The sequence below is a fragment of the Anas platyrhynchos genome, chromosome 14, assembly GCF_047663525.1.
Source record: "Anas platyrhynchos isolate ZD024472 breed Pekin duck chromosome 14, IASCAAS_PekinDuck_T2T, whole genome shotgun sequence".
In the NCBI taxonomy this organism is placed as follows: Eukaryota; Metazoa; Chordata; class Aves; order Anseriformes; family Anatidae; genus Anas; species Anas platyrhynchos.
Window position 1 is genome coordinate 12,715,165 of NC_092600.1, and position 27,758 is coordinate 12,742,922.

The window sequence follows — 27,758 nt, forward strand, 5'->3', positions numbered from 1 at the left end:
TATCCTGGTTTCCCTGCCCTGAAAGGTAACTTTAATTCTCTGATAATAAAATGTTTTACAGAAAAACTGTGTATGTAAAGTGATAAGGTCTGAATATAAAGGCTTATAATACCAGTGTGAATCCTCATTACTTCACTCCTATCTGTTGTAATATTGTGCCAAAGACTTTCTTCATAGCTTCATCCATTTTCAGGTCCTTGCTGCCAGGAAGATTGCACTTCATATATCCCATTCCTGGGTAGGACTTTTGCATCTGAGAATGACAGAGCTGTACTACAGAAAATCCTTACCTCCCTTAAGTAGGTTATTTCACCTACCTGAAGACAAAATTTTGTGTAAAAGGGAAGTGAAACAGAAGTTCAAACTCAATCTCTCTTTATTGCTCCAAAGATTTAGCATGAGAAAGGGTCCCACAGCAAGGCCTATTCTTTTATAGTTCCATAGTCGTTGAAGATAAGCAGGCCACTTCATGGAAAAATGGATGAGAGCTGATGAACTTTTCTTAAAATGAAGTCCCTTCCTACATAGCCCAGAAGAAGACATTAGGACATTGCTTGCAGCTTAAGACCCCAGTGATTTCTTGGTGCTCTGGAGAAGAATTTGGTGCCCACAGAGAAGATCCTGTCACCCTCCTGGTGATTTCCTCTACCAGGCTTTCTCTTTGAATGCGTCCTTGTGCTGCTTCTCTGTTTTTGTCTTTTCCTGGTCTTTTGTCTATGAGAGGCTGAGCTATCAGTAGAAGCGTAGCTTTGCTGGGGAATGGAAGTGTTCATGTGCCTTTCTCTCGTGAGGCAATAGCTGGGTATTTCATTACAGTTCAAGGTTGTATGGAAGGCTGGAGATATGAGGGCTCTTGTGTGTTCTCTTCCATTTTTGTTTCTGGGGAGTGGATGTAAACATCCACTTAGTGGAAGAGCTGGGTATGTGTGGAGTACTGTATATGCTTAATGGAGGGGGAGATTCCTCTCCAAAGACATTTTGATGACCCAGTTTCTCATCGAGCATGGCTCCCCTCTCTCTTTCCCCTAGGTCATTAGTATGCTTTTGAAGATTGAAGAGAAACATTCCTCCCTTCTTGATATTTGTCGATGGTGTGGTTGTGGTGCATTGTATAAGAAAATGGACATAATCCTTTGATGACATGTGCTTGCAAATTCTGAGCTGTAGAAAAACAGATACTCCTCTCCCTGTTTGTTGCATTTATTCCATTAATCACAAAGCTCTGCTTAATAGATTTTAGAGTAGAAATGTAGTTTTTTCTGCATTGGAATCTTCAGGAGGACATTCTGGGGAATTATTTTCCTACTATCTACCTTACATGCTCTACTCTTATGAATACTCAAAAATGCCCATGATTATAACTTAGCTGCATATCATTTATGTCTTCAGACCATTAATATTATGTCATGATAATATGATGAAAACAAAATTGTCTTTGGAGCTATCCAGGCTGTAGTCTTTGTGCATATTGTGGAGAAAGTGGCTGGTCTTGTGATGATGTCCTTTTGCCAGTCATGAAGAGGGAAGGCAATCATTACCATTGGGAGTAGTTTGGGAATTCCTCATGTGTGAAGTGCTCTTGGAGAAATTGACCTCTTGTCATGGTGTTTGAACATTGTCCTCTCAGGAATGGAGAAAATGTCTTTTCTAGCAGACATGTGCTATGAGAACAGCCGTGTTGCAGGTCAGTCATTTGAATTTTGTTGAGCATCAGGCTTGGGCAGACCAAAGAAGAATGCCTATAGAGTGCTAGTTAAGTGCTTCACATCTGTAGTGTACACATTTTTGCCTTGGTCATTGCTACTGCCTGAATTGTGCTTCAGTGCAGCAGAGGACCCTAAAAAGACTGGAAGATCTGCTAGAACAGTGGGACTGGGGGAACAATTTCCATCTAGATCTTGAATGTTTCCTACTGTAGTGAGAAATACTTTGATATATTTCTCTTTCAATAAAATGTCATTGAATGACTGTTCCTTCTTGTCTGACATATGTTGAGAAGTAGGATGTTGTCTGTGGTGCAGATAGTCTGTGACTACAGAGTACAGAGGCTGAGAGGCAGACTTTAGGGTCTGGATAATAGTTGGTTCAACGTAGCTTTGACTGTGGAAAACTTTGGTTTCATACCAGGTGCCAAGGTCTACACCATTTCTGTTCTGATCAAGGTGTCCCCATCTTTAGAGGCAGTAAGGTTTCCCTGAGAATAAAGTATTTGTTTAAAAGTGCCTGTGTAAGGGAGGTCTCTGAGGTGAAAGGATACAGGCTGGAGTAACTATCACCTATGAGGAAGAAAGCAAAAATACAGCAGAAGAGTGGTGTGGGAGCAGGTGTCCCCTGGAAGTGCTGATCTAGAGCTCTAACTGATCCTCTGTACTGTTGTCGTCTGCTTGCATGTGCACCCATGTGCTTGGCACCCAACGGGCTTTGTTCCCTTGCCACTGAGTGCCATGGGGTGTTCTTCAGGTATATGGGTAAGTACATGTATTTTGTTATAATTTTAAGTGAAATGAAAGCAAGACCAGAATCTTCAACTGTTCCAGTTTTCAAGACCACATTTGGAAGGGAAGGAACGGACCTGAAAAGACTCCCCATATGACAAGGAATGGAAGAATTTGTTTCTGTGTCACTTGAGTACAGATACTGTAGTCCATGCTTGTCTTAATTGGCCAAAGGTTAGAGATGCACTTTCTTGCAGCTTAGCCCAAGAAAGAGGTGCTCAGGCAGGGTGATGACAAAAGTCTGAATTCCAGTGGGGAAGATGGAAGAGTCAGCAGGGCATTTGGCTGTGCAATGTTTGATTCCTTGCACTTTGCTAAGGTCAGTACCTGATCTACTTTTTTTTTTTTTTTTTTCATTTAAGCTTTTATCTATAATCAGAAATAACCAAGAGGGACATGCTAATACTTTGCAGAATGGAAGTTGTGTAGGAGAGAGGCATGATTTCCTACCCATTGCTGCCTTTAAGTGATAGCAGAAGGTCCTGAAGCACTGCACACCCTCATTATGTGTGATCTTTGAGAGTGATGCTGGCTACACAGAGGAACTGGTGTGGAGTTCTTCAGGCCAGTGCCAGCTACCTGTGGGATGTTCTCAGCTCCAGGACTGGAGACAGAAAGCCTCCCTGTCTGTATGATGTCCCTAGGGCAGGATGTGCAATTAGCCATGAACGTGAGTGCTTACTGTATAGAATGAGATCCACTGACTCTGCATGACAGAATCAGGAAAATATGATTAATGCTTCGTGCTGTAGTGGGTTTATGTTAAAAGGTTTTGGTAATGGGGGGGCTGCAGTGGTGGCTTTTGTGAGAATTCAGAAGCTGCCCCATGTTAGATAAGGGCCATTTTCGGCCAGCTCCATAAGGACCTGCTGTTACCCATAGCTGAACCAATAAATGATGCTGTTTACACCTCTGTGAAAGCAGAATTAGGAAAGGAAAAAAATAAATGAAAATTAAAATAGTAAATGTAAATGAAAATAAAAAATGAAAATTTAAAAAATAAAAATAAATGTAAAAAAAATAACGATGCACAACGGCAGCTGGGAGAGTGAGGAGTGAGGAACAGCCTTGCAGACACCGAGGCCAGTGAAGAAGGATGGGGAAGATGTCTTCCAGGCACAAGAGCTGAAATCCCCCTGCAGTCTGTGGAGAGGACCATGGTGGAACACGTTGTCCCCCTGCAGCCCCTGGTGTACCATGGTGAAGCAGATTTCCACTCCACAGCCCGTGGAGGAGCCCATGGTGGAGCAGCAGGAAGATCTTACCTGAAGGAGGCTTCAGCATGTGGAGACCCTCCACCAGAGCAGACTTCAGGCTAGACCTGTAGCCTGCGAAAAGGGGACCACACAGGAGTAAGTGAACTGTCAGGAGCTGCTGCCCATGGGGGACCCATGTTGGAGCAGTTTACTCCTGATGGATGAACCCCGTGGTACAGACCCCTACTTGGAGCAGTTCTTGAAGTGCTGCTGCCTGTGGGAAGCCCATGCAGGATCAATTCAGGAAGGACAGTATCCCGTGGAAGGGACCCCACGTTGGAGCAGGGAAAGAGAGTGATTGTGAAGGAGTGGTGGAAACGAAGTGCTATAAACTGATTGCAATCTTCATGCCCCCATTCCCATTGCCACTTGCGTGGAGCAGGTGGAACAGGGTGGATGGGGGGAATGTGTTCTTAGTTTGTTTTCTTTGTTTCTCACTCCTCTAGCTTCTTAGTAATAGGCAATAAATGTTATTAATCTCCCTATGCTGAGACTCACTTCCGTTGAGCCCTTTTCATCTTATTTTCTCTTCCTTCTCTTTGAGGCGGGGGTGTGACAGAGTGGTTGTCGTGGAGATTGGCTGCCCACCTGAGTAAAACCAGAAAAGTACTGGAGAAATTTCCTGCTTTTTTTGTTGTTGTTGTTTGTTTGTTTTGTTTTTTGTACCTGGATCTGTTTGATAACTGATCCCAAGTACTGCTTTTTCTTACACCAGTTTGTACAACACCATAGTCATCTCTTGTAGGTCATTGCTACCTTCACAGTGAATGCCATGGGGTTTTCTTCTGCTGTATGGGTAGGCATTTTTCTGTAAATCTATTTAAGTAAATAAAAGCAAGACGAGGACTTCACCTGTTTTGGTCTCAAGGACTGCATTTATAGTTGGGGAAACCGATCAATGGTGAGTACCCAAACTGTTATTCCTGCAGCAGAGGTATGGAGTGAGGTGCACAGCCTTCTCAGAGAGCTGAAGAAAGCTGCTGGTTACTTGATGCTACTCCGTTCCAGGGAGAAGAGTTTCATATCAGTTGTTGACATTGGAACGAAAACACAAATTAGATGCTCATACATTGTGGAAAAGCTAAGGAAAAGAATAAGGTCTGCGATTTGTGGAGGACGTGGTGCCTCTGCAATACTAGGGTAAGACTAACAATTATTTAGAGGCCGAATTAACACGAACAATTCTACTGGCCACGTGGTAGAACGAAGAAAGACAGAGGCAGACTTCTGCCTTCTCTCAGGTCATGACCACCGTGAGGACGAGAATGCATTCGAAGGTGTTGCGGACGCAAGCGCACAGATTCTGGGCCGTGTCGCCGTGTTCACGGGGGCCCAAGGTTTGAGACCAGCGGCGGCGCTCAGTGTGAGCCGTGCGTGCAGTGCCGGGCGGAAGCTGCGGGCGCCGCTGTTCACCACGGAGGAGAGGAGAGGAAGGAGCGGAGCGCTGCAGCCGGCCCCTCCCGCTGCGGCCCGGCTCGCTCGCTCGCTCGCTTGTCGGCGAACGGGAGGGCTTCGAGCGGCCCGGCAGTGCAGAGCGGAGATACAGGGAGGCGGAGGGACGGGCGAGAGTGGTCGGCGGCGGGGCCGGAGCAGGGGACAGAAATCGAAGCGGGAGCCGAAACGAGAGCCTGATCCGGAGCCGCAGACGAACAGTCGGGTCGGCGGAAGGGATCTGTTGGCGGGCGTCCGGTGGCGGTGCGGCCGTAGCGGAGATGCCCACTGCGAGAGAAGGGCAGTGGGGCCGAAGGCAGCGAGCGCTCCTGTGTTGCGTGTTGGTGGCTGCGTGGGAGGCGGCGAGGGGACAGCTGCGCTACTCGGTGCCCGAAGAGCTGCCCAAGGGCTCTTTCGTGGGCGACGTGGCCAAGGACCTGGCGCTGCAGCTGGCGGCGCTCCGCGATCGCGGCGCCCGTATCCTGGACCGAGGTAGGACGCGGTATTTCTCTCTGCATGCGAACAGCGGCCACCTGGTGACGGCGGAGAGGCTAGATAGAGAGCAGCTGTGCCGGCTGATGGAGCAATGCGTGTTGCGCTGTGAGATGATTGAGGACGGTGAGATGAAAGTTTACGAGATCGAAGTGGAAATCACAGACATTAACGACAACGAGCCAAGCTTCGTAGAAGCAGAAAAGGAACTGAGAATGAGTGAGATGACAGCTCCGGGGTCGCGGTTTCTCTTGTCTAAAGCTCACGACCCGGACGTGGGAGTGAATTCCCTGCAGAGCTACGAGCTGAGCGGCGACGAGCACTTCTCGCTGTCCGTGCAGGCGGGAGCCGACGGCGAGAAGCGTCCCGAGCTGGTGCTGGCCAAGGCGCTGGACCGGGAGGAGGCGGCGTTTCACGAGCTGGTGCTGAGGGCGATCGACGGCGGCGAGCCGGCACGGACGGGCACGGCGCGCATCCGCGTGTCTGTGCTGGACGCCAACGACAACGCGCCCGTGTTCAGCCAGGCGGTGTACGCGGTGCGCGTGCCCGAGGACGTGCCCGTGGGCTCCACGCTCCTCACGCTCACGGCCACCGACGTTGACGAGGGAATCAACGCTAACGTGAAATATTCGATGACAAAAGTGACAGCCGAGAAAACGGATATTTTTAATTTGAATCCCGAGACGGGATCGATCAGGCTGGTAAGGAGCCTGGATTTTGAAGAAGGTGACTCCTACGAAATGGAGGTACAGGTACACGATGGCGGTGGCCTTTTCGACACGGCTACGGTCTCGATCTCGGTCACCGACGTGAACGATAACGCGCCCGAGCTGACTGTGTCGTCCGCGCTGAGCGAGATCTCGGAGGACGCGCTGCCGGGGACGGTGGTGGCCCTGCTGCACGTGCAGGACCGCGACTCGGGCGCCAACGGCGAGGTGCGGTGCTCGCTGGTCGGCGACGTGCCGTTCCGTCTGCGGAGCTCGGTGGGCAGCTACTACAGCGTGGTGACGGCGCGGGAGCTGGACCGGGAGGAGGTGTCGGAGTACAACGTGACGGTGTGGGCGTCGGACGGCGGGTCGCCGTCGCTGCGGAGCAGCGCGGTGCTGGCGCTGCGCGTGCTGGACGTGAACGACAACGCGCCGGTGTTCGCGGAGGCGCGCTACAGCGCCCGTCTGCCCGAGAACAACGCCGAGGGCGCGCTGGTGCTGACGGTGCGGGCGTGGGACGCGGACTGGGGGCAGAACGCGCGCGTGAGCTACCGGCTGGCGGAGGGGCGCGTGCGGGGCGCGCCGCTGTCGTCCTACGTGTCGGTGCAGGCGGAGACGGGCGCGCTGTACGCGCTGCGCTCGTTCGACTACGAGGAGGTGCGCGAGGTGGGGCTGTGGGTGCGGGCGGAGGACGGCGGCGCGCCGGCGCTGAGCAGCAACGTGTCGGTGCGGCTGCTGATCGTGGACGAGAACGACAACGCGCCGCAGGTGCTGTACCCGCCGTCGTCGTCGGCGGCGGCGGCGGCGGCGGGCGCGGGCTGGACGGGCGTGGAGCTGGCGCCGCGCTCGGCGGAGCCCGGCGCGCTGGTGGCCAAGGTGGTGGCGGTGGACGCGGACGCGGGGCAGAACGCGTGGCTGTCCTACGAGCTGGCCAAGGCGACGGAGCCGGGGCTGTTCCGCGTGGGGCTGCACAGCGGCGAGGTGCGCACGGCGCGCTCGCCGCTGGCCCGCGACGCGCCCAGGCACAGCCTGGTGGTGGTGGTGAAGGACCAGGGCCGGCCGGCGCTGTCGGCCACGGCCACGCTGACGGTGGTGCTGGCCGAGAGCGTGGCCGAGCTGCTGTCGGAGCTGGGCAGCGCGGCGGCGCCGGCCGAGCCCGGCGGCAGCCTGACGCGCTGGCTGGTGCTGGCCGTGGCGGCCGTGTCGTGCCTCTTCGTCGCCTTCCTGCTGCTGCTGCTGGCGCTGCGCCTGCGGCGCTGGCGCCGCTCGCAGCTGCTGCCGCCGGCCAGCGGCGCCTTGCGCGGCGTGCCGGCCTCGCACTTCGTGGGCATCGACGGCGTCCGCGCCTTCCTGCACTCCTACTCGCACGAGGTGTCGCTCACGGCCGACTCGCGCAAGAGCCAGCGGCGCCGGGCGGCCGACAGCTGCTGCAACACGCTCCCGGCGCGGCCGCCGCCCGACAAGGCCGCGCCGCTGCTCGGGGAAGACGCTGCCGGCGCCCGCGGCGCACCGCCCGACGCCCTCCCGGTGAGTCAGTCGCTCCGGACACCCCGACGCCCTCCGTCTCGGCGCTTGCCTCCCTTCCTGCTCATTGCATTTCCCTCCCCGTTCTGCTTCCACTTACGATGTCCCAGAATGATAAGCCCTTATTAGCTGTTGACATACAGTTCGAAGGTGATTAGTGAGCGTGGTGTCCTCTGATACCAAAGTGTTCTGTACAAAAACTGTATGTAGAGGTATGATTTCTGAGAATAATACCTTCTAATACCTTTGAAAATTCTCATTAATCTACTCATATCTACATTGGGGTATAGCGTTTCTTCCTATTTGTAATTCCATTTTCAGGTCTTTGTTTGCAGAATAGTTGTGCTTTATATTTCCCATTTTTGGGAGGCCTTTTACCTTTAAAATGCAAAGTTCTATTGCAGCAAATCCTTATCTCCTTTGAGAAGTTCTTATAAGCCATTTGGCTTATCTGTTGTCAGTGTCAAAACTAAGCCTTAGTATGGTAGAGAACCCTGAAAAGGCTTGAGGATCTCTAATTTATTATTGTAATGGAGGAGCCATTTCCATACATAGCTTAAAAGGTTACTGTGTGCATTCACAGGGTATGATATCCTTATGATTCCTTGAAACGTCCCTGAGTGATAAGCCCTTAACAGTCGCCTTCATACAGCTAGAGGCTGGTTATCAACAATCGTCGAAATGAATGCTCTGAATGTAGAAGAATGAGGTTGGTTCTGAATGTGGAAACGTGTGTCAGCAGAGAGATTGATTGAGCAGTGATTTGATTTCATTGTGAATGCCAATGTCTGTAGCAAGTTTGATTTCATAATTTGACAATTCCGGCAGCATTTTTGCAACATTTGATCCTGGTGTTGCTGTTGTGAAAGGCAATGCTTATCATCTGATGTTAAAATATTCTGCACAGAAACTGTGTATGTGGATCTGTGATGTCTCAGTATAATGGCTTCTAATACCTGTGAAAAGCCTCATTAATCCACCCATATCCTGCATTGTGCTCTAGGGCTTCTTCCTAGTTGTGATTCCATTTTCAGGCCTTTGTTTTCAGGAAGGTTGTGCTTCATATTTCCAGTTTCTGGTTAGCCTTTTCCCATTTTTCAGTAGGCCTTTTACATTTAAAATTTGAAGTTTGTATTGCACGAAATCCTAATCTCCCTATCAGCCATCTGGAGACAATTTTTCGTCTGTAAAGGAAACAAATTGCTCACAAGACTTATCATGAGAAAAGGCCACATAGTATGGACTTCACATTTAAAGTCTCATTTTCATTCAAGATGAGCAGGCCACATCATGGAAAAACAGATGAGAGCTGATGAGATTTTCTTGCTATGATGTCTCCTACTGTACAGTCCAGAAGAAGACTTCAGGGCTTTGCTTTTAGCTTATGGCCTGAGTCATTTCTTGGTGCTCTGGGGAGGAATTTTCTTGCATGCAGAGAAGACCATGCCGCTGTCTTAGTGACTTTCTCTGCCTTGCTTTCTCTTTGAATGCTTCCTTGCGCTGTTTGTCTGATTTTATCTTTTCCCAGTCTTTTGTTTAGGTTTGTAGGTTGAGTTATCAGTATCAGCATAGCTGTGTTGAGGAATATGCTATGTTTTCATGGGCCTTGCTCTGGTGTGGCAATAGCCGGAATTTTCCTTTCCATGTTAGAATAGCCAGAGCTTATGATATATCTTTCCATTAGTCCATTCACCACTCACTATTCTCAGTAATAGCAAATTCTGATAGTGAATTCTAATAGCCAATGAGGAGGTCTTCACAGTTTTTTACTAGACTGAGATGTTCTTGAAAGAGAATCTTAAGGACCCCAAGTTTCAGTTAGCTGCTTTTCCTTTATGCTCCATGCAACTGTTCTCTTGCTTCATCAAGATGGGTTGAGCAAAGAAATGTCTTTGTATGCATCTGTGCTGCTGTTTTGGTGTGTGTGGTGGAATAACGGTCATGGTTACAGCTCCTTCTAGGCTTCATTGTTTGAATTTGTGCTGCATAATATTTGGCTAGGTTTAAAAATGTGTGAAGTGTGATATTGGATTCTGTTTCTTGTCCTGCAGTTTTCACATTTTTGCATTGCTTCTTGTCAAAGAAAAAAATGCTTCCTCATGTGCCAGAGAATCCTGAAAAGACTGAAATATCTGTTATGAGATGTTGGATTGGGGTAGCTGTTTACATATGCAGCATGAATGTTTACTGCTGTCAGTACAAAGTCTTTGATATCCTCATGTTTCCTTAAAATGTCACTGGATGAAATGCTCTTGACAGCGGCCTACATATGGCTAGAACTAGGATATTTTGAGTGGCACAACTGCATGCTGTGAATGCAGAGCAAGGATTGTGAGTGGGTTTTGGTTTTGGGTTTTGGTGTTTGAAAATGGAAAATAGGTCTCTCAGCAGTGATAAAATTCAGGCAAAAGTTTAATTTCATAATTTGTGCAAACACCTGCAGCATTCATACACAGTTTTATCCTGGATCCCCTGCCCTGAAAAGTAACTTTAATTCTCTGGTAATAAAATGCTCTGCAGAAAAACTGCGTATGTAGAGTGACTATGTCTGCATATAAAGGCTTATAATTTCTTATAATTTTTATGTGAATCCTCATTACTTCACTCCTCTCTATTGTAACATTGTGTCAAAGAGTTTCTTCAGAGCTGTAATTCCACTTTCAGGTCTGTCTTCCCAGGAAGGTTGTGCTTCATATTTCTCATTTTTGGCTAGGTCTTTTACATTTGAAAAAGTAACATTTGTATAGCAAAAAATCCTTATCTCCCTTGAGAAGGTTCTTTCACCCATCTGTACACAAAATTTAGTGTGAAATGGAAGGGAAATTGAAGCTCAAACTGAATCTCTCTTCATTGCTCACAAGACTTAGCATGAAAAAGGGTCCCATAGTAAGGCCTATTCTTTTATAGTGTCATAGTCATTGGAGATAAGCAGGCCACATCATGGAAAAATGGATGACAGCTGATGACTTTTCTTAAAATGAAGTCTCTTCCCACATAGCCCAGAAGAAAACTTTCATGTCTTGCTTTCAGCTTAAGACCCCAGTGATTTCTTGGTGCTCTGGAGAGGAATTTTGGTGTCCACAGAGAAAATCCTGCTACTTTCCTGGTGATTTCCTCTACCAAGCTTTCTCTTTGAATTCTTCCTCGTGCTACTTGTCTGATTTTATTTTTTCCTGGTCTTTTGTCTAGGTGTGTAGGTTGAGTTATCAGTAGCAGCACAGCTGTGTTGAGGAATCACAGAATCATCTATGTTGGAAGAGACTTCCAAGATCACCTAATACAATCTCTGAGCTAACACTTACAAGTCCTCCACTTAAGCATATAACTAAGCTCTACATCTAAACATCTTTTAAAGACCTCTCGGGATGGTGACTCAACCACTTCCCTGGGCAGCCCATTCCAATGCCTAGCAACCCTTTCAATAAAGAAGTTTTTCCTAATATCCAATCTAAACCTCCCCTGGCACAGCTTTAGCCCATTCTCCCTCATTCTATCACTGGGCACGTAGGAGAATAGACCAATCCTCACCTTGCTACAGCCTCCTTTAAGGTTCCTATAATGAGCAATAAGGTCGCTCCTGAGCCCCCTCTTCTCCAGGCTAAACAACCCCAGCTCTCTCAGCTGCTCCTCATAAGACTTGTTCTCCATCCCCCTCATCAGATTCATTGCCCTTCTCTGGACTCGCTCGAGCACCTCGATGTCCTTCTTGTAGTGAGGGGCCCAAAACTAAACACAGTACTTGAGGTGCAGCCTCACCAGAGCCCAGTACAGGCGGACAATCACTTCCCTAGTTCTGCTGTCCACACTGTTTCTTATACAAGCCAGGATGTTGTTGGCCTTCTTGGCCACCTGAACACACTGCTGGCTCGTATTCAGCTGACTATCAACCAATACGCCCAGGTCCTTCTCTGCCAGGCAACTTTCTAACCACTTATATCCTAGCCTGTAGCAGTGCTTGGGGTTGTTGTTCCCCAAGTGAATGTGCAATGTGTTCATGGGCCTTGCTCATGTAAACCACTGGCTGGGTATTTCAGCAGAGTTTGAGCTGTTGCGGAAGGCTGGAGATATGAAGGTAACTTGTGTGTCTTCTTCCAGTTCTCTTTCCAGGGAGTGGATGTAGACATGATGTTAGTAGAAAGGGCTGTTAGTAGATAGCTCCACTCTTTCCAGTTAGATTGTCAGTATGGTTTTGAAAATTAGAGAGAAATGTACCTTCCTTCTTGGTATACCTTAATGGTGTGGTTTTGTGTGGTGTGTTCTATAGGAAAATGGTCTGTTGAACTGGTGCTTTGGTAAGATGTGCTGGCAAATCCTGCAGGACATGGAAAACCAGAGAATTTGTGAGAAGTCTGAACTGAGACATTGGGGAAGTTTGTGTGTGGAGCAGTAGAAGAAATGATACTCCTTTCTCTGCTTGTTGCAATTATTCCATTCAGCACACAGCTGTAGTTTATACATTTTAAAGTATTTCTGCTGATTGGGTTTTGCCTAAGAGATGTTATTGAGCTTGTATTGGGGGCTTTGGGAGGACCTTCCACAGCATTCTTTCTTCACTCTCTAGTTTACATACCCTTCTACTATGAATACTTGAAAATCTCCATGCATAGAATTTAGCTGTGTATCACTTATTCTCTTCACAATATTTGTATTATGTCATGATAATGTGATGAAAATAAAATTGTCTTTGGAGCTATCCAGGGTCTGGGATATAGGTCCTTTGATGATGTCCTGTTATGTTGTATTGGCCTGTTATGAAGGCAATTACAACAGTTGGAAGTCGTCTTCATGTGTGAAAGTGTCTTTTTGTGGAAAGAGGAGCCTTTGAACACCGTCCTCTCAGAAAAGGGATCTAGAAATGTCTTTGATAACAGATACAGCTGTTCTCATAGCATGTGTTGCAGGTCCATCTTTTGAATCATAAGCATAGTGCTTGGGCAAAAGATAGACGAATGCCTGTACAGTGACGGTGAAATCCTCCAGTTGTGTAGTTTTCATGTTTTTTTGCCTTGTTGATTGCTGCTTTTTAGATTGGCCATCAGTGTGGCAGAGAACCCTTAAAGACATGAAGATCTGTTGGAATTGCTGGACTGAGGGAACAGTTTATATTCACAATTAGAATGTTTATAGCTGTCAAGACAAATACTTTAATAAATGTATTTGCATTTAAGATATCACTAAACGGAATGCCCTTGTCCTGTCTGATATTTGGCCAGAAGTAGGATGGTGTCCATGGTGGAGATAATTCTGTGATTGCAGGGTACAGAGGCTGAGAGAATCATAGAATAGCCTGGGTTGAAAAGGACCTTAAAGATCATCTAATTTCAATGCCTCTGCTCTGGGCAGGGTTGCCAACCACTAGAGCAGGCTGCCCAGAGTCACATCCAGCCTGGCCCTGAATGTCTCTAGGGATGGGGCATCCACAACCTCTCTGGGCAACCTGTTCCAGTGCCTCACCACCTTCTAAGTGAAAAACTTCCTCCTAATATCTAACCTAAATCTTCCCTGTCTTAGTTTAAAACCATTCCCCCTTGTCCTATCACTATGAACACATGTAAACAGGTGTTCCCCCTGATGGAAGGCCACAAGGAGGTCTCCCTGGAGCCTTCTCTTCTCCAGGATAAACAAGCCCAGTTCCCTCAACATTTCTTCATAGGAGAGGTGCTCCAGCCCTCTGATCATCTTGGTGGCCCTCCTCTGGACCCATTCCAAGAGCCCCACATCCTTCTTCTGCTGAGGGCCCCAGGCCTGCACAAAGTATTTCAGGTGGGGTCTTGCAAGAGCAGAGTACAGGAGGACAATCACCTCCTTCTCCGTGCTGGCCACCCCTTTTTAATGCAGCCCAAGACATAGTTGGCCTTCTGGGCTGCAAGAGCACACTGCCAGCTCATGTCCAGCTTCTTGCCCAGCAGGACTTCCAAGTCCTTCTCCACAAGGCTGCTCTCAAGTTCTTCTTCTCCCAGTCTATATAAATACCTGGGATTGCCCCAGGCCAAGTGCAACACCTTGCACTTGGCCTTGTTGAACCTCATTAGGTTCTCGTGAGACAACTTCTATATTGACTGCACCACTCAGCTTGGTGTCATCTGCTAAGTTGCTGAGGGTGCACTCAGTTCCATCATCTATGTCATTTATAAAGATGTTGAAGAGCACTGGTCCCGAGACCAGCCCCAGAGGGACACTACTTGTGACCAGCCTCCACCCAGATCGTTGACCACAACCCTTTGGCTGCGACCAGCCAATTAATTCTCTGTCCACCTAACAGTCCATCCTTCAAATCCATACCTCTCCAATTTAGAGAGAAGAACGTCGTGAGGGACCATATTAAAGGCTTTGCTCAAGTCCAGGTAGTTGATATCCATCGTCCTTCATTTGTCCACTGATGCCGTAAGAGGCAGGCTTAGAGCCTGAAAAATTGTTGGGTCGATGTGTCCTTGGCTGGCCAATGGTTTGCTTTCATTGTGTACATATGGTGTACAGTGTTAAGGAAATCTTCTGTAGTAATGGTTGGAGAAGGGGAAGAAATAGAGGTTCAGTGAGGGCAGGCTGTGATGGGAAAAGGAAGGAAGCCAAGACTGAAGGGCAGTTCTCATAGGTAAAAGGGAAAGGGTGCAGATGGAGGCTGTGAAAGTTAGAAAGGTCAAGTTAAGAAGAGCAGAAAGCTTGTGAGGGGGCAGATGTGCCCTGAGAGCAACTACGTACAGCTGTAACTGGTTCCAGGGAGTGCCCTCATCTTTCCTGCATGTATACCTGTGTGGTCATCTCTCATGGGGCTTTATCACCATCACACCAAATACCACAAGGTTTTCTAGTGTATGATCAGGCATTTTGCTAGAAATGCATTTATGTGAATGAAAGTAAGACCATAATCTCCAGCTGTTCTGGTCTCCAGGACTGCATTTATCTATCAGGAGACTGATCAGTATCAGGTGCCCAGACAGATTTTCTCTATAGCAAGGCTGTGGAATAGTTGCATTCTGCTCAGAGGCTTCAGGGGAGGTACTGGTTCATTGAAGCTGCACCCAGATGGAGGAGGTGAGGGGGGAATTTTTGGTTTAGGATCTCATCTATGGGGTTGCTATGAGATGTGCATGGGAGGTTTCATTGGGCTTGTGGGATGGAGCTAGGAGAACTGTTTCATATTGGTTGTTGACAGAAACAACAACAAAAATTACAGCTGAACATTACATTTAGACAGTCACAAACTGTTGGAAAGCCAATAAAATTTTCATTCAAGAAGGATGGCAAGAATAATCTTTCCAATTAGTTGAGCAGACTGCTTCTGCAATAATGGGTAAGAGTGGTAATTACTTCAAATTCGATTTAATGCAAAAAAAAAAAAATCTACATGCCATGCAGTAGAACTAAGAGAACTTCACTATGCTCATAACCACGTTAACCTCATACCAGTTCTGCTATAAGTCCATTCCACAACACATTACCTTGACGACTCCCATACCTGTAATCCTGTACAATACAAATTTCATATTTATGCTCCTACCGTGGGTCTTTGCTACCTTCACAGTGAAAGACATGGTGATTCTTCTGGTGTATGGGTAGGCATTTGTCTGGAAATTCATTTAAATGAATAGAAGCAAGACCAAGTCTTCATCTGTTGTGGCCTCCAAGACTCCAAGATTTATAGCGGGGGAAAATGATGAGTGGTGAGTACCCTGTCTGGTTTGTTCAGTAACAGGGAGGTGAAGTGCATGCACAACCTGCTCACAGAGCTGAGGGAAGCTGCTGGCTCCTTGATGCTGCACTCTTAGAGGGGGAACAGTTAAATACAGGTTGTTGACATTGGAATGATAACACAAATTACAACTGAACATAGAATTTACATGGACATACGTAGTGTAAAAGCTGAGGAAGCTTTCAGTCCAGACGGAAGGCAAGAATAATTTCTGAAAGTCGTGGAGGACATGCTGATTCTGCAACACAGGGTCTGACAACTAACAACAGGGACTAACAACTCAAGGCCAAATTCACAGTAATGGTTCTACCTGCCATGTGTTAGAATGAAGAAAGCGAGAGGAACTCCTGGCCTTCACACTGCTCATGAGCGCCGTGAAGCACCAGAATGCATTCAATCTTTTCCTCGGAGAAGGCAAACAAAACGACTCTGGACCGTGTCGCAGGGGAATGTGCCGTGGCGCCGTGTCAACGGGGACCGAAGGTTTCCGCGGAAGAGGCAGGGCGGCGGCGCTCGCTGTGAGCCATGCGTGCAGTGCCGGGCGAAGGCTGCGGGCGCCGCTGTTCACCACGGAGGAGAGGAGAGGAAGGAGCGGAGCGCTGCAGCCAGCCCCGCCCGCTGCGGCCCGGCTCGCCGGCTCGCTCGCTGTATCGGCGGCCGTGCGGGCTGTGAGCGGCCCCGCGGAGCCGAGTTGCACCGAGACGGAGCAGTCGGCGAGAGCGGGAGGCGGCGGGGCCGGAACCGGAGCGAGATCCGAATCGGAGACGGTGACGGAGCAAGAGCGACAGTCTGATCCAGAGCCGAACACGAAAAGTCGGGGTGGCGGCGGAGCCGTGGCAGAGATGTGCGCGGAGAGAGAAGGGCGCTGGGGCCGGAGGCAGCGAGCGCTGCTGTGTTGCGTGTTGGTGGCGGCGTGGGAGGCGGCGTGCGGGCAGCTGCGCTACTCGGTGCCCGAGGAGCTGCCCAAGGGCTCTTTCGTGGGCGACGTGGCCAAGGACCTGGCGCTGCAGCTGGCGGTGCTCCGCGACCGCGGAGCCCGTATCCTGGACCGAGGTAGAACACGGTATTTCGCTCTGCATGCGAACAGCGGCCACCTGGTGACGGCGGAGAGGCTAGATAGAGAGCAGCTGTGCCGCCTGGTGGAGCGATGCGTGCTGCGTTCTGAGCTGATTGTGGAGGGCGAGATGAAGGTTTACAGGATCGAAGTGGAAATAACAGACATTAACGACAACGCCCCCAGCTTCCGAGAGGCTGAAAAGGAACTGAGAATGAGCGAGACGACAGCTCCCGGGTCGCGTTTTCCCCTGGCCGAGGCTCGCGACCCGGACGTGGGAGTAAACTCCCTGCAGAGCTACGAGCTGAGCGGCGACGAGCACTTCTCGCTGTCCGTGCAGGCGGGAGCCGACGGCGAGAAGCGTCCCGAGCTGGTGCTGGCCAAGGCGCTGGACCGGGAGGAGGCGGCGTTTCACGAGCTGGTGCTGAGGGCGATCGACGGCGGCGAGCCGGCACGGACGGGCACGGCGCGCATCCGCGTGTCTGTGCTGGACGCCAACGACAACGCGCCCGTGTTCAGCCAGGCGGTGTACGCGGTGCGCGTGCCCGAGGACGTTCCCGTGGGCTCCACGCTCCTCACCCTCACGGCCACCGACGCCGACGAGGGAATCAACACGAATGTGAAATACTCCCTTAAAAAAGCGACGGACCTAGCATCTGAAATTTTCTACCTGGATCCCGAGACGGGATCGATTACACTGGTAAGGAGCCTGGACTTCGAGGAAAGCGACTTCTACGAAATGGAGGTGGAGGTACACGACGGTGGTGGACTTTTTGACACGGCTACCGTCTCGATTTCGATGACCGACGTAAATGATAACGCGCCCGAGCTGACTGTGTCGTCGGCGCTGAGCGAGATCTCGGAGGACGCGCCGCCGGGGACGGTGGTGGCCCTGCTGCACGTGCAGGACCGCGACTCGGGCGCCAACGGCGAGGTGCGGTGCAGCATTGTGGAGAGCGTCCCGTTCCGCCTGGAGCGGGAGCTGGACAATTACTACAGCGTGGTGACGTCGCGGGAGCTGGACCGGGAGGAGGTGTCGGAGTACAACGTGACGGTGTGGGCGTCGGACGGCGGGTCGCCGTCGCTGCGGAGCAGCGCGGTGCTGGCGCTGCGCGTGCTGGACGTGAACGACAACGCGCCGGTGTTCGCGGAGGCGCGCTACAGCGCCCGTCTGCCCGAGAACAACGCCGAGGGCGCGCTGGTGCTGACGGTGCGGGCGTGGGACGCGGACTGGGGGCAGAACGCGCGCGTGCGCTACCGGCTGGCGGAGGGGCGCGTGCGGGGCGCGCCGCTGTCGTCCTACGTGTCGGTGCAGGCGGAGACGGGCGCGCTGTACGCGCTGCGCTCGTTCGACTACGAGGAGGTGCGCGAGGTGGGGCTGTGGGTGCGGGCGGAGGACGGCGGCGCGCCGGCGCTGAGCAGCAACGTGTCGGTGCGGCTGCTGATCGTGGACGAGAACGACAACGCGCCGCAGGTGCTGTACCCGCCGTCGTCGGCGGCGGCGGCGGCGGCGGCGGGCGCGGGCTGGACGGGCGTGGAGCTGGCGCCGCGCTCGGCGGAGCCCGGCGCGCTGGTGGCCAAGGTGGTGGCGGTGGACGCGGACGCGGGGCAGAACGCGTGGCTGTCCTACGAGCTGGCCAAGGCGACGGAGCCGGGGCTGTTCCGCGTGGGGCTGCACAGCGGCGAGGTGCGCACGGCGCGCTCGCCGCTGGCCCGCGACGCGCCCAGGCACAGCCTGGTGGTGGTGGTGAAGGACCAGGGCCGGCCGGCGCTGTCGGCCACGGCCACGCTGACGGTGGTGCTGGCCGAGAGCGTGGCCGAGCTGCTGTCGGAGCTGGGCAGCGCGGCGGCGCCGGCCGAGCCCGGCGGCAGCCTGACGCGCTGGCTGGTGCTGGCCGTGGCGGCCGTGTCGTGCCTCTTCGTCGCCTTCCTGCTGCTGCTGCTGGCGCTGCGCCTGCGGCGCTGGCGCCGCTCGCAGCTGCTGCCGCCGGCCAGCGGCGCCTTGCGCGGCGTGCCGGCCTCGCACTTCGTGGGCATCGACGGCGTCCGCGCCTTCCTGCACTCCTACTCGCACGAGGTGTCGCTCACGGCCGACTCGCGCAAGAGCCAGCGGCGCTGGGCGGCCGACAGCTGCTGCAACACCCTCCCGGCGCGGCCCCCGCCCGACAAGGCCGCGCCGCTGCTCGGGGAAGACGCTGCCGGCGCCCGCGGCGCACCGCCCGACGCCCTCCCGGTGAGTCAGTCGCTCCGGACACCCCGACGCCCTCCCTCTCGGTGCTTGCTTCCCTTCCTATTCCTTGCCTTTCCCTCCCCGTTCTGCTTCCACTTACGATGTCTCAGAGTGATAAGTCCTTATTAGCTGTTGAGATAAAGTTCGAAGGTGAATGTTGAGAGTGGTGCAACTGAATGCTATGAATGTAGAGGAGTGAAGTTGAGATCTTGGTTCTGAATTTGTTAAGAAGGTGTGATAAGTGGTGATATTGTTTGTGCACTGCTACGATTTTATTGTGAATGCCAACTTCTGTAGCATTTTTGACCATTTGTTCCTGGTTTTACTGCCCTGAAGGGCAACGCTAATCCTCTGATACCAAAATGCTCTGTACAAAACTCTGTATGTAGAGGTATGATTCCTTAGTATAATACCTTCTAATACCTTTGAAAATCCTCATCATTCTACCCCTGTCTGCATTGGGGTGTAGCATTTATTCCTTGTTGTAATTCCATTTTCAAGCCTTTGTTTGCAGGAAGGTTGTGCTTCCCATTTTTGAGAGAATTTTAAACTTGAAAATGCAAAGTTTCTATTGCAGCAAATCCGTATCTCCCATTAGAAGGTCTTATAAACCATCTGGAGACAAGATGTAGTGTATAAGGGAAAGAAGTTGCTCACAAGACTTGTCATGAGAAAAGGCCCCATAGCAAGATAATTACATTAATAGTTTCATTTTCATTTGAGATATGCAGGGCACGGCATGGAAGAATTTATGAGAGTGGATGAGATTGTCTTGCTATGATGTCCGTACTGTACAGTGCAGAGGAAGATTTAAGACCTGATCCGTTTCTTGGTGCTCTCGGGAGGTGTTTCCCTGCATGCAGAGAAGACCATGACATCTTTCATGTGAATTTCTCTACCACACTTTCTCTTTGAATGCTTTTTTTGCTTGTCTGCTTTTAACTTTTCCTAGTCTTTTGTCTATGTGGGTAGGCTGAGTTGTGAGTAACAGCATAGCTGTGTTGAGGAATGTGATATGCTTTCATGGGCCTCACTCTGTAGAGGGAATAGGTGGAATTTTCCTTTCCATGTTAGAATATCTGGAAGGCAAGATGCATCTTTCCATTAACCCATTCAGCACTCACTATTCTCGGTAACAGCAAATTCCAATAGTGAATTCTAATAATGAATGAGAATACCTGCACGGTGTTTTAGTGGATTGGGATGGTCTTCAAACAATATTCAAGGACCTGATGTTTCACTTAGCTGCTTTTCCTTTCTACTCTGTGCAACTGTTCTCTTGCTGCATGAAGATGGGTTGAGCAGAGAAATGTCTTTATATTCTTCTATGCTGCTGTTTCAGTGTGTGTGGTGGAATAATGGCCTGGGTAACGTGTCTTTTTAGGCTTTAATTTGTGCTGCATAATATTTGACTAGGATTGAAAATGTTGCATGACATGTGTGATTGCATTCCTGTCCTATTTTCTTGTTCCTTTTCTGTCTTTTTCACATTTTTGCTTTGTTTATTGTCTATGACAAAATGCCAGAGAACCCTGAAAAGACTGGAAGATCTGTCTGAGTTATAGGAGTGGGAGAGCTGTTTACACTCCCAATGTGACTGTTTAGTGCTGTCAGGACAGTCTTTAATATCCTCATGTTTTCTTAAAATGTCACTGGACGAAATGCTCTTGCCAGTGGCTTCCATATGGCTAGAACTTGGATGTTGTGAGTGATGCAAAGGAAAGCTGTGAATGCAGAGCAATGATGGTGAGTGGTTTTTGTTTGTTTCTTTCTTTCTTTTTGATTTTATTGTGTTGTTGTTGTTTTTGTTTTTTTGTTTCTTTTTATTTTTTTTTTGAATGTCGAAAAGAAGTAGCTCAGCAGTGATATCGTTCAGTCAGAGGTTTGACTTCCTAATTTGTGGCAATTCCTGCAGCATTTTGCAGCATTTTATCCTGGTTTCCCTGCCCTGAAAGGTGACTTTAGTTCTCTGGTAATAAAATGCTTTGCAGAAAAACTGTGCATGTGGTGTGATGATGCCTGCGTATTATGGCTTATAATACCTGTGAGAAGCCTCATTACTTTACTGCTATTTATTGTAACTTTGTGCCAAATTGTTTCTTCATAGCTATAATTCCATTTTCAGGTCTTTTTTTTCCCAGGAAGGTTGTGCTTCATATTTTCCTTTTTTGGCTAGGGCTTTTACATTTGCAAATGCAACATTTGAATTGCAGCAAGTCCTTATCTGCCTTGAGAAGGTCCTATCAGTCATCTGGAGACAAATATTTGTGTATATGGGAAATGAAACAGAAGCTGAAACTGAATCTGTCTTCATTGGTCATGAGACGCGGCATGAGAAAATTCCCCAGAGTATGGCTTTTCCATTTACATTTTCATATTCATTGACTATGAGCAGGTCACCTCATGGAAAAACAGGTGACAGCTGATGAACGTTTCTTAAAATGAAGTCCAGATGAATTCTCTAGGGCTTTGCTTGCAGCTTAAAACCTCAGTGACATCTTGGTGGTTTAGGGAGGCCTTTTCCAGTGCAGAGAGAAGACTGTGGCCCACGTCCAGTGATTTTCTCTACCACACTTTCTTTTTGAATGCTTCTTTGTACTGCTGGTCCGATATTTTCTTTTCCTGGTGTTTCTTCCCTGCATGTAGGTTGTGTTGTCAATAGCAGCATAGCTTTGTTGGGGAATGTGTTATGTGTTCAGGTGCCTTGCCCATGTAAGCCAATAGGTGTGTATATATCAAAGTTAGAGCTCGTGTGGAAGACTGGAGATATCAGGTTGTTTCTGTGTTCTCCTCCATATTTTTTTTTTTTGTCTGGGGAGTAGATGTAAACATGATTTTAGTTGAAGAGGTGTGTCTCTGTAGATTGGCACATGTTCTTAAAGCAGAAAGACATTTCCTTACTGATATATTTATGAAGACCTTTTATTTCTTGGAGAAACAATCCTCTCTGTCCCTTATCTCTTTAGTAGGCTTCAGAAACTTGCAGAGAAATGTAGCTCCTTTCTTGGTATGCTTTGAAGATGTGCTTGTACATGGTGCATGAGATTGGGAAAAGGTTTGTTGAACTTTTCCTTTGGTGAGATTTGCTTGCAGATTCTGACGGTGAAAGAGAAGCATTGAAGTTATGAAGGTTTGAGGTAACATGTTGGGGGAATTTGATTTGAGGAGTTGTAGAAGGGCTGATGGTCCTTTCTCTCCTTTAGTTATTCCATTCACCACAAAGGTTTGGTTTACACTCTTTGAAGCCTGTCTGCTCAATAGGTTTGCCTGAGAAATATTACTGATATTTTGGGGAGATCTTAGGGAGAGCCTTCTGTAGAATTCATCTCGTTCTAAGTACCTTACATGGTCTACTACTATGAATACTGAAAAATATCTAAATATAAAAAATATCAATGTGTATAAACTGGCTGCATAACATTTATTCTCTTCACAATATTAGGTCATGTTAATGTAGTGGAAAGAAATGTCTTTAGAGCTGTCCATGGTATTGTCTCTGTGCATGTTATGAAGAAGTGGGCTGGGCAATTGGTCTTTTAATGAAGTCCTTCTGCCTGTTTTGAATAGGGAAGGCAAACATAACAGCTGGGAGTAGTTCAAGAATTCTTTGTGTGTGATGTTCTCTTGGTGGAAAGAGGATCCTTTGAACCCTGACCTCACAAAAATGGAGCTGGAAGTGGCTTTGCTAGCTGACATGTTCTACAAGAGCTGTATTCATTGAATCCTGGAATCCTTTAGGTTGGAAAAGAGCACTTAGACCATCTAGCCCAACATTTACCCTAGCACTGCCAAGTCTACCGTTAAACCACATCACTAAGCTCTACATCTACACACCTCTGAAGACCTCCAATATTGGTGACTCAACTACATCGATGGGCAGCCTTGCTGAATACTTCACAATCTTTTCAGTGAAACACATTTTCCTAATATCCAATGTAAACCTCCACTGCAGCAATCTGAGGCCATTTCCTATTGTTTTATCACATGGTTCCTGGCAACAGGCTGATTCCCACTTTGCTGTAGCCCCCCTTTAAGGTAACTGAAGAACACGATTAGATCTGCCCTGAGCCTCCTTTGCTGTAGACTACACAACCCCATCTCCATCAGCCGCTCCTAATGAGATCTGTTCTCTAGACCCTTCAACAGCTCCGTTGCCCTGCTTTGACCTGCTTCAGCACCTCAGTAACCTGCCTGTAGTGAGGGGTCCAAAACTGATCACGTATTTGAGGTGCAGCCTCACGAGAGCCGAGTACAGAGGGACAATCACTTCCGTAGTCCTGCTGGGTGGACTATTTCTGATACAAGTCCGGATGCTGCTGGATGTCTCGGCCACACTGCTGGCTATTGACCAATACTCGGAGGTAGCTTTCAGACAGCCAGCTTTTCAGCCAGTCTTCTTCCCCCAGTCTGTAGCACTGCATGGGATTGCTGTGACTGAAACAAAGGACCCATCACTTAGCCTTCTGGCCCCATAGACTTGCATATGTCTAAGTAGTTTATGAGGTCTTCATTCTGCTTCCTTTTCCTATCTACCAGGTAGTCAGGGGATGGGGTACCCAGAGAAAAATAAGTCTTGTTCCTAAAGACTGAGAACAAAAATGCATTGGGGCAATCGTCTCTTGTCACTGTGTTTCCCCTCCACATCCAATAACAGATGGGGCTTGTCTTTGGTCCTCCTTTTCTTGTTTTTGTATTTGTAAAATCATTTTTGATATCTTTAAGACCAGTAGCCAGCTTGAGCTCCAGCTGTGCTTTGGCTCTACTAATTTGCACCACACACAGTCTGAAACATCTCCTGAGTAATGGAAGTACATCCCTCGAATTTCATTCTATCTAATGTTGAGGCAGATTTAAAATATATATATATATCTGTAGAGTGACGAGTGACAGTGAAGTCCTTCATTTGTGCAATTTTCACATTTTTGCCTTGTTTACTGTGGACCGGGCCTGAGTGTGGCAGAGACCCTTAAAAGGACTGGCATATGTACTAGAAAAGAACTACTTTAATATACCTCTCTTTCAGTAAAATGTCAGAGAATTATATGCCCTTTTCTTTCTGCTCTCACCTATGGTGAGAAGTAGGATGTTGTCCATGACACAAATAAAGACTGTGACTGCAGAGTAGAAAGGCTGAGAGGCAGGCTTAGAGCCTGGAAAATAGTTGGATCAGCGTTCCTTTGGCTGGGGAATGCTTTGGTTTCATGCCTGATGCCAAGGGCTATGCCATTTCTGTTCTGATCATGGTGTTCCTGTCCTTAGAGGCAATGATGTTTCCCTGAGAATAAAGTATTTGGCAGAAAGTGCCTATGTAGTAGACGTCTCTGAGGTGAAAGCGTGCAGACTGGAGTCACCATCGTTTGTGAAGTGCATTTATAGGGGGGAAACTGATCAGAGGCGAGTGCCCACACTGCTTTGCTAAATAACAGGGATGTGGAGTAAGTGCCCAGGCTTCTCAGAGAGCTGAAGGCACCTGTTGATTCCTTGATGCTGCACATGCACAGGGAGAACTGTTTTATATCAGTTGTTGACATTGGAACGACAGCACTAAGTATCAGCGAATGTAAGATTTAAATGAATATAAAGTGTTGGAAAGACAAGGAAATATTCATTCAAGAAGGACTGCAGATATGATCTCTGCAATTCCTTGAAGTGAGTGTCCTGCAAACATCGGGTAAGGGTGATAATTAAGTTGAGGTCTAATTCACACCAGTAATTTTACCTGCAATGCAGTAGAACTAAGATATGAAGAAAAGGCCACTCCCTTCATTCTCATCATGACCGCCCTGAACACCAGTATGCGTTGGATCTTTTCCTCGAAGAAGATAAAGTGTTGCGGAAGCAAACGCACCGACTCTGCGCCATGTCGCAGGGGCCGAAAGTTTCCGCGGAAGAGGCAGGGCGGCGGCGCTCGCTGTGAGCCGTTCCTGCAGTGCCGGGCGGAGGCTGCGGGCGCCGCTGTTCACCACGGAGGAGAGGAGAGGAAGGAGCGGAGCGCTGCAGCCAGCCCCGCCCGCTGCGGCCCGGCTCGCTCGCTCGCTGTGTCGGCAGCCGTAGCGCCCCGCTCGCTTCGTTGCTGTCCCCGCGGAGCCGAGCTCCAGCGAGACGGAGGAGTCGGCGAGAGCGGTCGGCGACGAGGCCGGAGCCGGAGCGATATCCGAGTCGGGAGGTGGTGACGGAGCAAGAGTGACAGTCTGATCCGGAGTCGTAAAGTTGGGGTGACGGCGGGGCCGTGGCGGAGATGTGCGCGGCGAGAGAAGGGCGCTGGGGCCGGAGGCAGCGAGCGCTGCTGTGCTGCGTGTTGGTGGCGACGTGGGAGGCGGCGTGGGGACAGCTGCGCTACTCGGTGCCCGAGGAGCTGCCCAAGGGCTCTTTCGTGGGCGACGTGGCCAAGGACCTGGCGCTGCAGCTGGCGGCGCTCAGCAACCGCGGAGCCCGAGTGGTGTCTGCAGATAGGACGCAGTATTTTGCTCTGCATGCGAACAGCGGCCACCTGGTGACGGCGGAGAGGCTAGATAGAGAGCAGCTGTGCCGGCTGGTGGAGCGATGCGTGCTGCGCTGTGAGGTGATCGTGGAGGGCGAGATGAAATTCTACGGTATCGAAGTGGAAATCACGGACATTAACGACAACGCCCCCAGCTTCCGCGAGGCTGAAAAGGAACTGAGAATGAGCGAGACGACACCTCCCGGGTCTCGCTTTCCCCTGATCGAGGCTCGCGACCCGGACGTGGGAGTGAATTCCCTGCAGAGCTACGAGCTGAGCGGCGACGAGCACTTCTCGCTGTCCGTGCAGGCGGGAGCCGACGGCGAGAAGCGTCCCGAGCTGGTGCTGGCCAAGGCGCTGGACCGGGAGGAGGCGGCGTTTCACGAGCTGGTGCTGAGGGCGACCGACGGCGGCGAGCCGGCACGGACGGGCACGGCGCGCATCCGCGTGTCTGTGCTGGACGCCAACGACAACGCGCCCGTGTTCAGCCAGGCGGTGTACGCGGTGCGCGTGCCCGAGGACGTGCCCGTGGGCTCCACGCTCCTCACGCTCACGGCCACCGACGTCGACGAGGGACTCAGCGGCAAAGTGAAATACTCCGTTAAGAAAGCGACAGACCTAGCATCTGAAATTTTCTACCTGGATCCCGACATGGGATCGATCAAGCTGGTGAGGAGCCTGGACTTCGAGGAAGGCGGCTCCTACGAAATGGAGGTACAGGCACACGATGGCGGTGGACTTTTCGACACGTCTACGGTCTCTGTCTCGGTGACCGACGTGAACGACAACGCGCCCGAGATTTCGGTGAGGTCGGCGCTGAGCGAGATCTCGGAGGACGCGCCGTCGGGGACGGTGGTGGCCCTGCTGCACGTGCAGGACCGCGACTCGGGCGCCAACGGCGAGGTGCGGTGCAGCATTGTGGAGAGCGTCCCGTTCCGCCTGAAGAGGGAGCTGGACAATTACTACAGCGTGGTGACGTCGCGGGAGCTGGACCGGGAGGAGGTGTCGGAGTACAACGTGACGGTTTGGGCGTCGGACGGCGGGTCGCCGTCGCTGCGGAGCAGCGCGGTGTTGGCGCTGCGCGTGCTGGACGTGAACGACAACGCGCCGGTGTTCGCGGAGGCGCGCTACAGCGCCCGTCTGCCCGAGAACAACGCCGAGGGCGCGCTGGTGCTGACGGTGCGGGCGTGGGACGCGGACTGGGGGCAGAACGCGCGCGTGCGCTACCGGCTGGCGGAGGGGCGCGTGCGGGGCGCGCCGCTGTCGTCCTACGTGTCGGTGCAGGCGGAGACGGGCGCGCTGTACGCGCTGCGCTCGTTCGACTACGAGGAGGTGCGCGAGGTGGGGCTGTGGGTGCGGGCGGAGGACGGCGGCGCGCCGGCGCTGAGCAGCAACGTGTCGGTGCGGCTGCTGATCGTGGACGAGAACGACAACGCGCCGCAGGTGCTGTACCCGCCGTCGTCGTCGGCGGCGGCGGCGGCGGGCGCGGGCTGGACGGGCGTGGAGCTGGCGCCGCGCTCGGCGGAGCCCGGCGCGCTGGTGGCCAAGGTGGTGGCGGTGGACGCGGACGCGGGGCAGAACGCGTGGCTGTCCTACGAGCTGGCCAAGGCGACGGAGCCGGGGCTGTTCCGCGTGGGGCTGCACAGCGGCGAGGTGCGCACGGCGCGCTCGCCGCTGGCCCGCGACGCGCCCAGGCACAGCCTGGTGGTGGTGGTGAAGGACCAGGGCCGGCCGGCGCTGTCGGCCACGGCCACGCTGACGGTGGTGCTGGCCGAGAGCGTGGCCGAGCTGCTGTCGGAGCTGGGCAGCGCGGCGGCGCCGGCCGAGCCCGGCGGCAGCCTGACGCGCTGGCTGGTGCTGGCCGTGGCGGCCGTGTCGTGCCTCTTCGTCGCCTTCCTGCTGCTGCTGCTGGCGCTGCGCCTGCGGCGCTGGCGCCGCTCGCAGCTGCTGCCGCCGGCCAGCGGCGCCTTGCGCGGCGTGCCGGCCTCGCACTTCGTGGGCATCGACGGCGTCCGCGCCTTCCTGCACTCCTACTCGCACGAGGTGTCGCTCACGGCCGACTCGCGCAAGAGCCAGCGGCGCTGGGCGGCCGACAGCTGCTGCAACACGCTCCCGGCGCGGCCGCCGCCCGACAAGGCCGCGCCGCTGCTCGGGGAAGACGCTGCCGGCGCCCGCGGCGCACCGCCCGACGCCCTCCCGGTGAGTCAGTCGCTCCGGACACCCCGACGCCCTCCCTCTCGGTGCTTGCTTCCCTTCCTGCTCATTGCCTTTCCCTCCCCGTTCTGCTTCCACTTACGATGTCCCAGAATGATAAGTCCTTATTAGCTGTTGAGATAAAGTTCGAAGGTGAATGTTGAGAGTGGTGCAACTGAATGCTATGAATGTAGAGGAGTGAAGT

General features: G+C 51.2%; 4 protein-coding genes across 5 annotated transcripts in view; all 4 read left to right on the forward strand.

Moving 5' to 3' along the window:
* LOC101796191 (protocadherin gamma-C5-like) overlaps positions 1–27,758 on the forward strand; it is a 220,466-nt gene that overhangs the window by 53,206 nt on the left and 139,502 nt on the right. The window lies entirely within an intron of this gene.
* Positions 5,265–8,034, forward strand: LOC139998686 (protocadherin gamma-A2-like). Its single transcript, XM_072023425.1, has one exon. The coding sequence runs from the start codon at positions 5,464–5,466 to the stop codon at positions 8,032–8,034; it is 2,571 nt and encodes an 856-aa protein (XP_071879526.1). The 5' UTR covers positions 5,265–5,463.
* Positions 15,603–25,052, forward strand: LOC119718376 (protocadherin gamma-A5-like). Its single transcript, XM_072023426.1, has 3 exons — positions 15,603–18,882; positions 21,093–21,228; positions 24,610–25,052. Exons 1-3 carry the CDS (start codon positions 15,961–15,963, stop codon positions 25,050–25,052), a joined length of 3,501 nt encoding a protein of 1,166 aa, XP_071879527.1. The 5' UTR covers positions 15,603–15,960.
* On the forward strand, positions 24,934–27,685 carry LOC139998687 (protocadherin gamma-A5-like). Its single transcript, XM_072023428.1, has one exon. It carries the CDS (start codon positions 25,118–25,120, stop codon positions 27,683–27,685), a length of 2,568 nt encoding a protein of 855 aa, XP_071879529.1. The 5' UTR covers positions 24,934–25,117.

What these genes read in the sequence shown, in the direction of transcription:
- LOC139998687 (XM_072023428.1), top strand. Translation starts at nt 25,118, where the DNA reads ATGTGCGCGGCGAGAGAAGGGCGCTGGGGCCGGAGGCAGCGAGCGCTG.
- LOC139998686 (XM_072023425.1), top strand. Translation starts at nt 5,464, where the DNA reads ATGCCCACTGCGAGAGAAGGGCAGTGGGGCCGAAGGCAGCGAGCGCTC.
- LOC119718376 (XM_072023426.1), top strand. Translation starts at nt 15,961, where the DNA reads ATGAGCGCCGTGAAGCACCAGAATGCATTCAATCTTTTCCTCGGAGAA. An exon ending in CACCGCCCGACGCCCTCCCG is followed by an intron (nt 18,883 to 21,092) that starts GTGAGTCAGTCG and finishes TTTGAATTGCAG; the next exon opens with CAAGTCCTTATCTGCCTTGA. An exon ending in GCATGAGAAAATTCCCCAGA is followed by an intron (nt 21,229 to 24,609) that starts GTATGGCTTTTC and finishes CCTGCAATGCAG; the next exon opens with TAGAACTAAGATATGAAGAA.